Source organism: Falco peregrinus, chromosome Z (genome assembly GCF_023634155.1).
Source record: "Falco peregrinus isolate bFalPer1 chromosome Z, bFalPer1.pri, whole genome shotgun sequence".
In the NCBI taxonomy this organism is placed as follows: Eukaryota; Metazoa; Chordata; class Aves; order Falconiformes; family Falconidae; genus Falco; species Falco peregrinus.
The window spans coordinates 61,744,262-61,757,541 of record NC_073739.1 but is presented as its reverse complement, the minus strand read 5'-3'; the positions used below and the strand labels follow the sequence as shown (position 1 = coordinate 61,757,541).

General features: G+C 35.6%; 1 protein-coding gene across 5 annotated transcripts in view; it reads left to right on the top strand.

The window, feature by feature from the left end:
- SREK1 (splicing regulatory glutamic acid and lysine rich protein 1) overlaps positions 1 to 13,280 on the top strand; it is a 40,105-nt gene that overhangs the window by 5,550 nt on the left and 21,275 nt on the right. For 2 of the 5 annotated variants that reach the window (XM_005240652.4, XM_027791270.2), the window contains exons 2-3: positions 4,899 to 5,032; positions 12,755 to 12,870. In XM_005240652.4, coding sequence (XP_005240709.1) covers positions 4,899 to 5,032; positions 12,755 to 12,870 — 250 coding nt within the window. Of the gene's footprint in view, positions 1 to 4,898; positions 5,033 to 7,737; positions 12,465 to 12,754; positions 12,871 to 13,280 lie in introns of those variants that run through there. The other 3 variants (XM_055790678.1, XM_055790677.1, XM_027791271.2) reach the window with 3 other exon arrangements.

Genomic DNA, 13,280 nt, shown 5'->3' with positions numbered 1-13,280 from the left:
GAAGAAGTTTCCATACAGTCATCATCCCAATTTTAGCTACTGGTCAGTGAGAGACACTTCATTGGCACTGAAAGCAGTATTTCTTTTAATGAAAAAAACATTAACTTGAATCATCTTTCAGTGGGTCACAAATGATTGTTACTGGTGGCTGCTGTTTGTATTTACTTTTTTTCATACAAGAAAATTGCAAATTTGACTTGATTGTGCAGCTATTTATTTGCTCTCTGGAAGGCTTTCTTTTGAAACTTTAAAAATTGAAAGCAACTATTTGTGGACCTTGAATATTATCAGTTAAACCAGTGTAAGCTATGTGGCGATGTTGTTGTTGTTTTTTTTAATCCACTCACTTCACCCTTAATTTGTGTTTGATTATCAGATTTTAAAAAGAGCAGCAGAATTTCTCTCTTATCATGCTGCATCTGTCTATTGTTGGTTTAACCTTGTTGGTCACTGGTATCAAAAATTTGCACAAGAGACTTGGACTTCATGAGACTTTTTTAACCCTTTCCTTGTAAGACTTGTCTCTTAAAGAGCACCGTAAGTGGTTTTCAGTGCTCAAAGACTCCTGTTATTCCACTTTATTACCAAATATTTTGGTCATTTCTTCTTCCCTGTCTCATAAACACAGCTTTAACCTTGAGAAGGTGGCTATTCAGAGACCCTTTGAGAATGCTTTCCCTGCCTGCCCAGCCCAACTCTATACGAAAAATGCTCAGAAATGAAAGTAAGGGATGGTTGCAAAATTCTTTCAGAAAATCTGATGTCTGTGTTGTGTTTTCATACTTACTGTTATCTTATTTTCCCTTTCACTTCCATCTTGAGGAAAGCAAGGATGACTGAATTGCAGGTTTCTGATTTTACCAAGTGAGTTCTGGTTTCTTCCTGAAGCTGAAAACTTAAATATTGTAACAGAAACTTATGTGTGTATGAAAGTTACTTGGAAAATTATGGTTAAATAGGATGAAAATATTAACAAGAAAAGAAAGTAATGTTACAGCCATAGCCTGTGTGAGAGTATTAGTTTGGGTACTAGGAATTGTTACTACACCAGAGTCTCCATGTGGATTTGCCACTTCTGTGTAGAAGAGGGTGACTGTAGTGGGGCTTCACTGTCAGTTACAGTGGTAATTTGTCACAAAGCCTGAGGAAAAACTCCTTAAGTTTTGAATACCTGTGTATGATCTTTATATCAGAGGAATATCAGAGATCTCAATTCCCATGTTGGGAGTGGAGAATTGCTGTCACTGTTAACAAGAGCTCCTCAGTTTGACATTTGCAGAACTTCTGGTGCTTCCTGAATTTGCTCAAGTGGCAATAGATGGAGGCTGTTAAGGAGGTAGGAAGGAGACCTCTTTCCTTTAAGCCTGCGTGTGCAAAAGGTCTCTGAGAAACCACTCTTGGATGATGATGCCGACATTTGAATATGCAAGAGTATGAGAGGGTATGCAGTGTTCCCTGCTCTGCAGAAGAATATTCCCTTAAACTTTTGTCTCTTTGTTGTGTGTTTCTTGTAAAAGCTTTGAGTTACTTACATTTAAATTTAGAAGGTGTGTTGTTCAAGAGAGTATTGAATTGGTACCTTTCTGCTGGCTGTTTAAATTGGCTTTTGTGAGAAGGTGAAGTATGCCTTGTTTTTCTCAGTTACTAAGAAGACCAAGACCAGTTTTTATAGATCACTTTCAGTTTGCAGTACAGTTGAAATCTGAAGCTGGTTTGCAGGGTGTGACAGGTCTTTTGCCTTGGGTATGTACTCTGGTATGCCAGCCACTCATACAGATTAGAGTTGGTTTTCAGTTTACTAGGAGACCAGTGACATCTGTAACCAGATTCTTAGCCTCAGTCATGCTTTTGTGTTATGCTTGTCGCCCAGTTGAAGTCTGTGTTTCAAAGCCTTCAAAATTGCATTTGTAGTGATAAACCTTCAAATGTGGCTGTAGGAGGATTTTTGAGCGGTTAAATACTGGTACGTTTTATTGAGCAACAATTGGATTTTTGCAGAATTAGTCGTTTGGAAGCAGAGAGGCACAAACTGTCTACATTAGGTGTTGAAAGCCCTGCTGTGTAATACCGATTGCTTCTAGATGGTCTGAAGTTTTCTTGGAGGCTAGAACACAAGTGGTTCTTAGACATTAGACTGCAGTGTAGATTAGGCCTTTCAAGTAAAACACACAAAACCTTATTAAAATGTGATCTGCACAATTATTTCATAACATCTTCTTTTGTTAAGTTATTTCTCTTAAGACTTCTGTTGTGTCTTCCACCACCACCCTGAGAAAAAACAGACCCTTAGAGGAATGTTTTCTAGCCCTTTATTTGTTTTTTTTCTGAATAGGTCATTCTTACAAAGTGTTTTTGGTTGTTACTCTGTTGGGGGGACAGATGTTACTGTCTCCCTGCAAAGGAAAACAAAAATGGCAGAAACATCTGAATACTATTTAGATACTAATTTCCTTTTTGAGCTTTCTTGTCTTCCTAGAGAAACAGTATTGTAGTAACCTTGAGTCAGCAATGTAGGAGTTGCTTTTTTGTATTGGTACTTTGTAACCTTGGGAAGAGGATTAGAACTTTACCGGAATTCAGCCTCAGGAAAGGTTAGCAGAAAAAAATGGGACAAAGACTTAGAACAAGACTTTTCTGTTTTAAGAAAGACTTCTTCAGAAGCCTGCTGGGGGAGGTTTAGGAAGCCCACTTCATAGAAAGAGAGGACTCAATCACTGTGAAACCTTCTAGAAATTTAGATCTTTTGGATCTTAATCATCTCCCTTGATGCAGATGCAGCATTGATGTGTTTTCAGCAGAGGTGATCTACTTATATAGAAAATTTATCCTCCATAACCTTCAGAAAGCACTTTGTACCAAGACTTTTTTTTAAGACCCATGTTTTGCAGCAGTTTTCTGATGTTAGTATTTTTGAACATACTTTCCATGTAGCTTTTGTGTTTGGAATCCAGGAAGTACAAGGGGGGAGAATATTATAAAAAATACAGTTGTCAGAGCTGGTTCTATAGGTGTCAGAATTTATAAGGATTATTTATGGGGTCTGAATCTGCATTTTGAGTTAGGAATGAAAAGAACAGGCAATATTGGGAGTCTTCAACAGTGTGGACCACAGAATCTTCAGTGGAGGCTTCACCCATTTGGGTTGTAACACTGGCATGTATATTTAAAGACAAACAAACCCCAAAGAACAACAACAAAATGAAAACCCTCTCCTCCCAGCCTGCACATACAGCCCCCCATCCACCCTCTCTCCAACAAACCAAAACCAACAAAAAACCCCTATAGCCATAAACAAAAATTTGCAGTTTGCAGTGAGCAGAGTCTGGCTTTTCAGAGTATGTAAGATCAAAAGTTGTATGCAAACATTTCTGCAGAGTTCTGAGAAAGTCATAGCTTGCTGTCACCTCTGGAAATGTTCTGAACCAAGACCTTACAGTTGGCTCAGAAACCATTCTGTACAATTATTTCCTTCCTGAATGTGGAAATTTGAAACTGAAAATGTTTGTCACTACAAGCAAAATAAATGGGCAGAAGTGTAGTGATTTTACAGTGTTTTTCTAAATTATGTAAGGCCAACTTTCCTATTTATGTCTTGCCATTCCATTTATTTTTGCCTCCTCAGTGTATCTGTTTTCACAGAATTTTCCATGATAAGTGTTTCTGAATGCCATTCTGAAGTTGGCCAGCTCACTATAGATATTTTACCTAGGTGTTATCTTTCTAGTAACTAGAACCATACCAGTCTGCCTGCCTCAGACTTAGTTATTGGGTCTTTTATGCAACTAATATAATGAAATAGTGTGTCTAAACCATCTGAGCTTATATTTGTATATTAAAGTCTAATTAAGTCCATACAACAACTTTGTGAGTACCTGCTTGGAATTTGAGGGACTACAAGATGGGTTGGGCTGAACTTGATGTGCTTCTGGTACTTTTAGAAAGTTGACAAGTGTTTCTGTTTCAGTTGAGGGACAGTTTATGCAGCATATTTTCCATGAGTTACTGCTTTGCTAGAAGACAGATGGTCCTTTCAAATGGAAATTGCTGATGCTCCAGCAATATCCTATTGGATTCTCTTTGAAGATTTCACCTTGACTTCCTTCATATGAAGAAATAAACTGGTGGTATAAAGGTTACAAGCCTTGACTAGGGACTACATTTTTTAAAGCAAAATTCTTTGATTTTGATTGAGATTACAATGTTTATGTGTTGTGCTTTCTGACATCTCTGGTGTTATACTTCCTAATGGAAAGTAAATTACAGATTTTCTTCAAGTGTTCTAGCTGAATAGTGAGTTCCTTTTCCTCCAGTGTTATCCCATACTATACTATGCTAAACTAAGGCAGACGATAAAAATTTTTGTTACATTAGTGAACCAAGGCCTAACATTTGAAAGAACTTTCAAGAACTGCTTTTATCTTAAGAAAAATTAACAAAGCTGCTTTTGTGAAGACCTAAGAAAGAGTATCAGTTATTATGGGCTAATATCTGAAGGACCCACTGAAAAATTACTGGGTTTATTGTTTGACTTTCCTAAACAAGGATTATTTGGAGGAATAAAGACAAACTATGAATTATTTACTTGACAGATGTGTCAAATAAATATGCTACTTACAATAATAATTTGGAATGTACTGGTCAGTGTTGTTAAGCAAGAACATCAAATCAAACATTAATTTGGGATTTTGGCTTCAAGTTTCCAATGAAGAGGAAGAAAAAGCTACGCCTTTTTCAGTGACATAGTAAGCAAGCAAATTAGTTAGTTTGTATACTCTTGCCTTTTGGCTAGCTTTTCCAGGAAGTCTAAAACCTATTCTTTAATGAAGAAGTAATAGTTAAAAGTACATGCAAATAATTACTTAATGTGACTGATTTTTTTTTTCCCTTTTATCTTGCAGCAACGCACCTCTTGCTTTTTCCTCCAAAGTATGTTATATTAAGTTTCGTGAAGCATCGAGTGTTGGTGTGGCCCAGCATCTAACTAACACGGTTTTTATTGACAGAGCTTTGATAGTTGTGCCCTGCGCAGAAGGTTGGTATTTTAGACATTCCTCTGTAATGTTCGTCTTTGTCATGTCTGCTAATTGTTTCAAGCTTTCCATGTAAGAAGGTGGTGCTCTGTATTTTTATTTTATTTTACTGCTTTTTGAAAAAAAAGTCTTGAAACAAAACTGAAAATTTAATGAAGAAACCCAATTATATAGATTGAGTTGAAATTCAGCATTAGGAAAAAGATAGTTGATTTGAATTGGGATAATTGGATTTTCCATTGTTATTACTTATGTTGAGGGAAAAGAAGGTAAAATAATTCCCTTCAATGTGATTTTCGTTGGCAAGCTTACTCTCACACAGAGTTCTCACTGAAGTCAATGGAGCTCTGAAAAGATTAGGCAATTTCCTGGCATTGATAACACTGCAGTTTGGATCTTTATGTATCACCTTTGGTGTGGTGGTTTGTTTGCTTTTTTTTAAAGATGCTGTTATTTTTTGTTTTTTTTAGACTGAATTCCAGTTTTGTCTTGTAAACATGATGTATGCATGTGGCCATTGAAATTAATCTAACCTAAAATACTTAACATTTGTGGTGATAATTACTGTTTGAATATGAATGTTTACCTGCTAGTTCAATTAAAAAAAATGCAGTTTTCCTTTCTTGTTACTGTGGAAAATACTACTTTGTGTCCTGTAATAAGGCTTTCTTATGTATATTGGTACTCCTTTTTGGTTTTATAATTCCTTTCTCTTTAAAAACGCAGCGATCTGTACAGAATGCTACCAGCATAAAATATTTTTTAAACGCATAATAAAATAAAATAAAATGCTCGGTGAATACTAAATTGACAAGTGTTACTTTAAGTAGCTTTGAGGCCATACTTTTACAGAGGTGTTGAATACAAGGTATTTGGTATTGTTAGTATAATATGCCAGATCTGAATACAGTTGTATGAAGCATGGCCTTACAGTAGGCATATTGCTGGAGTTAGGCAAAACCCCATTGACTTCATTGGGATCATTGTGGAACTGAGCGTCTGCACATTTAGTTCTGGACTTTTTGCCTCTTTGGAGTGGAAACATTCCAGCTGTTGGAGTGAACCTAACCTCACTTTGAACATGGTAGCTGTTTTGCCATGAACAACAGTATTTAAAATGATTGAACCATAAACTGCAACAAGTCCAGAAATAACTTCTATTAACATAACTTTTCTAACTGCAAGAGACAGGCTTTGGTTCAGAAAATGCTGTTGACTTCTTGGAGTTTGTTAACAGTCATCCCAGAGTGCCATTTTTTGGCACATTTGCCACATTGCAATCTGGATAGTATGAGATTAGTGCTGCTGGAATAATGGTCTGGGATGTTCCTAGCAAACTCGTGACAGGTCTCCAGAATTTCAGAGACTTTATAAGTACTTTCACTAAAGGCTATATTGACTTACAATATATTGCCTGTTCTTGTAGCCTTCTTAATAGGGGCATATGGCACATACATTGTGTTTGTGAAGCCTAGATTTTTACATGTGCCTTGCTTTGAGGGCTTTTTAGTTTTATTTTTTGAAAGTTCTTAAATCACAAATTGGATATTGCTGTATCCACTTGTAGAGGCTAATGGGACCAGAATCCTTATTGCTGAAAAATTGCCCCTAAATAATTAACTAAAAATTATTCAGAATCTTAGTTTTATGTTTCATTAAAAAGACCTTAACTGGTTCGGTACTGTCAGAGAGGGAAGACTGCTGCCTAATGAATGAACAACACTTCTGGTGATTTTCTTGAGATGGTATCACTGATGTGATAAGGCAACGGGTAAAGCTGCATTTTCCTATGTCTTTTGATGATTGGAAGGAGAATAAAACCAAATTTCTGACAAATCTTGTTCCAACCTCATTTGTAGCTGACTTGTTAGGCATTTCTGAGAAAACACGTTACAGAAAAATTGTACTGTTCAAAATCATTCTGGATTTTGAAAATCCAGACAGACAGGTTTTGAAAAACCAACAGAGATTTTTGCATAATTTGGTGAACAAATGACTGAGTTGTGAGGTCAGTTTTTTTTTTAATGTCAGAATGCTGTTTCCATGTAACTTTCTAAGAGAATCACTAATTTTAATTTATAAAAATGTGAAGCAATATAGGTTTAACTTTCTGAGGAATTTATTGTGTGGAGTAAGTATGGCTTTGGACACCACAGTACAAAAATTTTGATTCACTGTGTATCATATGATGCATTGTTAATGGAGTCAGTGGAGTGTATCACGGGCTTTCAAAGTAGTGATGGCTATATACTACTGGGAGGTAAAATTAAATCGTTGGCCAGCGGTGCCAATAATAAAGCATTACATGCGCTATATTGAACGTAGAGGAGAGGTAAAATGGAACTCTGAAAACCTGGTTTCAAAAGACAGAATAAAATCTGAAATTTGGAATGTATTTAAACTGGTAAACCAAGGGAGCATGAGAGAATGACAACACAATGAAAACAATGTTAATATTGTGACATTTAGTAATTTAACAAAAACGTAATTGTAAGTGAAGTAACATCATTAAACTGCCAAAATATGATGTGTGTGTGTCAGTAAGTTTTTCTTTAAACATTACACTTTGAGAACACAAAGCTTGAAAGATAAACAAAGATGCCACCCTAATCATTCTAAATTTTATGTCCACATTATCTGGTAGATGGATTTTGACTATTAATTTGGTTTTGTATGTTTTCTCTGTGTGATATTTGTGCATTATTAGATGACTAGACTGGCCAAGGCAGACCTGTTACACTTGCCTGAGTTAGGCATTGTTTGCCATGCCACTAAACCTGCCGCCAAGTGAAACCTTCATGGGGGAAATGAGATCGAAGTCTGGCCTGCTGAAGATGGACGCCCTGTCTCTGTTTTTATTTTGCTTTCTTTCCTTTGTTTCTTTTATTTTTATTTTATTTTGTCCCTTTTTTTGTTTTGTTCTGTTAAATCTCTTTCCCTTGTACTTGTGAACTGGTACTTCAGTTCTGTAAAAATGGTGTTTTGTAAAGGGTTCACAGTGTTTCATTTTGAAGTTGACCTGATGCTGCTTATGAATGGTGGATGGTGTACACAGAATTTAGTATATGATTAATTTTTATGCTGTGAATTATGGATAAATTTGATTTGGAATATGTTTAAGCATCTAAATTCAACAGATGAGCACACTGTGTCAGAGGACAAGAATAGTGAAAAATACATCAGTTCTAAGATAACATTCTTTCATATGTTGTGCTTTATGAGTTTATCTTGGAAAAAGATAGTTGAAACTTACTTCTGGAGAAAATAACTTTACAAAGTATAGTCATGATCCTTCTCTGCTAGTTTTCCTCTTCTCAGCAGAGTAGTTTTAGGTTGCACGGTCTGTTTAAAAGAAGGCATACTATTTATGTCTAATGTGAAGAGTTAAAAATAGCTATTTCTGAAATTGAAGTTTCATGAATATTGAATGTCATGAAATTCTTGTTTGCTTCTGATGAAACCTTGCTCCAGTGAGGTCAGTGGCAGTAAGATTTCATCCTTTTGTTTGTGTAATTTTCAGAAAAAACTGTTTACCACTCATAAGTACAAATGCAGCCTGAAGTTTTGGTTGGAATGTGTTGTGTGAGGCACATTGTCTTTTAACACTGTTATTTGTGGGAAGATTGAATCAGTTGTGTGTGCGTGTGTGTGTATGTATGTGTATATTGCACTTTGACATGCTCCTGTGGTGGTTATTTCAAGAAGATTTTTTTTTTTTAAAAAGAAGAAAATAAAGACAAAAAAAAGTGTCTTCTCAGTCATCTTACAATCTCAGAAGCCCTGTCAGTTCATGCTGGAGTGATTGAGAAGGTTTGCATCCCTAAGTGATATTCTTAACTTCTTGTGAAATGGAAGCCTGAAGCAGAAGTGGTGGACCAGGTGGTGTGTCTGGTCCTCAGGCATTGCTCTTCCCAGCTACCTGCACTGGGAGCAATTGGATTCACTCTGATAATGCACCAGGCTATGCACTGCAGCTGGGAAGAGCTTTGCTTTGTGATCTCTTGGGTTTAGCTGTGGCAGTTGAGGTAATTGCCAGTAGGTGTAATCTCTTTAATCACTGCTGCTAAATCAAATAAGAACCATGAATTGGACCACACAAATTATTTTATTTGTAGGTGTGCATTTTCCAGTGATTTAAAAGAACAGGAAAATAACAATTCCTTTAATTATGTTTAGAGTAGATGTGAGCTGTTAGTATTTTTAAAATAACTAAACTTACTTATTGCGGAAGCAGTTTTAGAGGAGGAGGATTAACTATGTAGTTTCAGTATAAAGAGTATGAAATTAATTGCTTCTGGGCATGGGAGAGGGATAAAAGTACTGCGATGATTAGTACTTGCTTAACACAGATACTTCTGTTCGGCATTTAGCAAAATGGTGTCTGGTGTGGACTGGGTTGACTAGGGCTCTTAAGCACTTTCATGATACAAAAAAGTAACGATGATAACTTATATGTAGGACAACGGTACATTTCCTGAAAGCATATCTCTATGTCTCTAGGTAATGCAGAGCTAATCTACATCTGCTTCCAGATTCCTTTGCAAAGTGAAGAATCAATAAATAAATGATCATAGGATCTGTAATTTACTAAATACAACAGCTTCTAAGAAATCTTTCTAAGAATGTGGTACAGATGTGGCATATTTATTTTGTCTCTTTCCCTCATTAGAAACTTAAGTATCTTTACCTCATTTCCATTCAGGTTTTAAATACCTTGAGTTTAAAAACCAGAACAGTTAAAGTGTCCTGATTTGTTGTGTCATTACCCACATTTCATTGTATCTTTGTGGGTTTCTATTCTTTTTCTAAATAAATTCATGGAGATAAAACTCCAAAACTTAAACCCTGTAACTCGTGAAGTTATTTGGCCTCACATTAATTTTGTTTTTCAAAATTTGAAAGATACTTCAGGTTTTCTTTTTTTCCCTATAACAGTTTGTTTTCTATAGAATTTTTAAAAAGTTGTATCTGGTCTTAAAAACTGGAGAAGTAGTTTTGAATATACAGGCAATTTTGGGGGGTTCTATCTGTAGAGATAGACCCTTTCTCATTCTTGAATAAAATAAATGAATCTTTGTGGCATGGAACTGACCAAAGAGATTTTATATTTAAAATAAAACATTACATTGTTGAAGGGCCAAAGTATTCTGGAAATAATGCTGCTAACTTCACAATTTAGATAACGCATGTTATTCATTCTTTGAACTGCTGTAACAGTGCACTTAACTGAAAAAGTTCAGTGGATTCCTTGAGGAACATTTGATAAAATGAAATAATTCTAATTATTACAGTAAGATGACCCATATACTTAAAGTTTAGGCTTGTATTTAAGTACCTTTCTGAACTCGACTCGTCATCTGTTCAGTTATGTCCCTAACTCTATTCCTATTTAAAATGGCTAAGTGCCTAATCATCTTTTAAGTTTAACTGGTTAAGTGTGTATTGAATTGGCTGTATGTAAGCGCATACTTAAATTAGGCATATACTTATGTACGTTGCTGACCAGGGATCTGGTCATAAATTAGACCATAAATTAGAATGCAGGCACACTATTTTAGGAACCACTTCTGCCACTAGCATGTCTGTTTATCCTGTAGAAACCTGCATGAGTGTCCAGTTAATTGCAAGATGCTCACTGTTTAGAATAAGGTCTGGTACATTAGTTATTTGAAAACACTGAAGTATCTAGATTTTCAGAAGAACTGGTACATAATTCTATGCCTAATTTGCATGCACAGCTGCTGGAACTGTGTATTCGAAAGCCTGTTAGTTAGCTACATATTAGGCGGGATGTGCAGCCCAGTACCTGATACTCATGAGCAGTCAGGCAAATCAGGTACACTTCTCATTGCATGCCTGATTAAAATTGGGATCTGTAAAGAGTGCTGAACATTGTGATGGTGGCTCAGATTTATGCATGTTTTTTAAAAAGCCCTGGAAGTCATTATTGCACAGTTAATTCTTAAGTGCTAATAATTTTCCTATTTTTCTCCTTTAGATAGCAAAATCAAGTGGTTGTTACATGTTAAGGAGCAAGGTGCCTCAAAATTTAACATAAAAAAAATAAATGTAAATAGGAAGCATGAGAAAAAAAAATGGGTACTGTTATTTTATCTTTTCTGTTCCACCCATGCTACATATAAATTAAGTTTCATTTAGATTTTTTTTGTCCTTTGGTCATACCCAACTGTAACCCAGTCCTTGCTGCAGATCTGTAGAACAGGTTTGCAACACATTGTTTCTTTTTCTTTTTTTAATGTATGTTTCCTCTGGGGTCTATTGAAACTCGTATAGCTAAAACTGCACAGTGTTTTGAAACTTAACTCCTATTTTGCTTTTTGATAATAGTATTCACTTACTGATTTTTAAATCCTGAATCTAAGAGGTTTTATGGTTAAAACATATACAGTTTAAACCAAAGCAGTAAAAGCCACTGGCGCAGTATTTGTATATACCTTGACTTATAAAGCAATATTTAAATAAAAGCATTTACTTTATCATAAAGTGCATGCAGTAATACCAATGGGCTCAGTTGGATAGCATATATATAACTATGCCAGTAATTTTGAATAGATCATAGATACCTAGTATAATTAGAACTTTTCCGTAGTTTCTCAGTTTAGTGTTTAATGTTTGTACCAGTTTAAATCCCTTTGCATTTCAAATGTATTACGTACATTTAATTGCAATCATAATTATTTTAACTATTAACTCTTTTGATTCTTAAAGATTTTTTGGGGGGTTTATTTAGTGGTCTGATTTTGACTAACGTTAAATGAAACCTGCATTTAATTCAGATTAGATATTACTTAAACTTTTAGCATGACAGGGGAAATATAATCTGGTTTAAATAGTAGGAAATACATACTTGGGGAAAATATAGCTTGCTTAGCTGATCAGTTATGATTTTCTTCAGTCTCAGTAAATTTAAAGGTAATTTGTCAGAGTTTCAGGAGAACTGAGGTAGCCTAGTATGTGACGCAGTACAGATCTGTATTTTTTCTGCCCTCCCTTCTTCCACCTCCAACTTCACTTGTAGTATGTATTGCGTGGAGTCACAGAGTTCACTAGTTTTTATTTTATTTTCATTTATTTTTACATCCAAAGTAGGTAGCACCAGAGGAATTTAAAAAAAAAAGCACAAATTTCAGTTAGCTCATACTTTGGGGTTTTGGGGGTTTTTTTTGGTGTTTTTTTTGTTTGGTTTCTTTTTCTTTTTTCTTTTACTGATTTGGTTATTTGCCATTTCTGGGGATTAAACTTTAAAAAATGTTCTTCTTTTCTGTATCTGATGTTCTGTGTGCTATTAGTGATGCAGCCAACACGAACGGTTGTCATGTGTAAAACAACTTTCGATCACCACGAAAACACCGCCCTGGGAAAGCGTCCATGCTTGATATCGTTTGGTTCATGAACATTAAGTTTCCAGTACAGGTGACCCATAGCTCAAAGTGTATAATAATTGTCTACATTATTCAGTTTTTAAAATAATAATCCATTAATGAGATTGCTAGTCTTTGAAGTTTTGCTCACTTTTGTTTTTCCTAGTAGAGCAGGGTAAAAGGAAAAACTTAAGTTCTTACTTGTTTCTTTGTAAGGATCTGGTAGATAGATTCATTGTTATTTATTACATTTTTAACTGCAAGGGTAATTGTAAAGTCATAGAAAGAGTAACATTTGTGTGATGTTTCAACTCTGTGTAACGCTTCCATTTGCTTCTTCAGGTAAAATCCCAGATGAAGCCAAAGCCCTTTCTCTGTTGGCGCCTGCTCCTACTATGACAAGTCTGATGCCTGGTGCAGGGTTGCTTCCTATACCTACACCAACCCCTTTGACTACAGTAAGTAAAATTCAGTTGCTGCTTGATTTCTGGTTTCCTCTATACTCAGTAGTCTTTTCTGTGTTCAGAGAACAAGAACTATCTGATCCATGGATGTTGTCCTCTTCTATGCTGGATCAGTGAGGGTTTAGCTGTGGTGCCTATTTAGAGGGTAGATCACAAGGTGTCCGTGCACTAGCTTTCCTGGGTTCTTACCTCAGATTATTATTTTGCAAAATAGTGGGTAAATACTGATTCTGGTTGTGTCCATTTTAATTATTGGCTTTCCCTAGCATTAATTTGGTCCAGTGGCAGTGCTATCCTCCTCCTCAAATTTTGTTAAAACATAATTAGTTACATTGACACAGTTATTCGGAGTAGTAAAATGCTGCATTAAGGTGTTTTTACTTGGTATCTCTACAGCAGGGCTT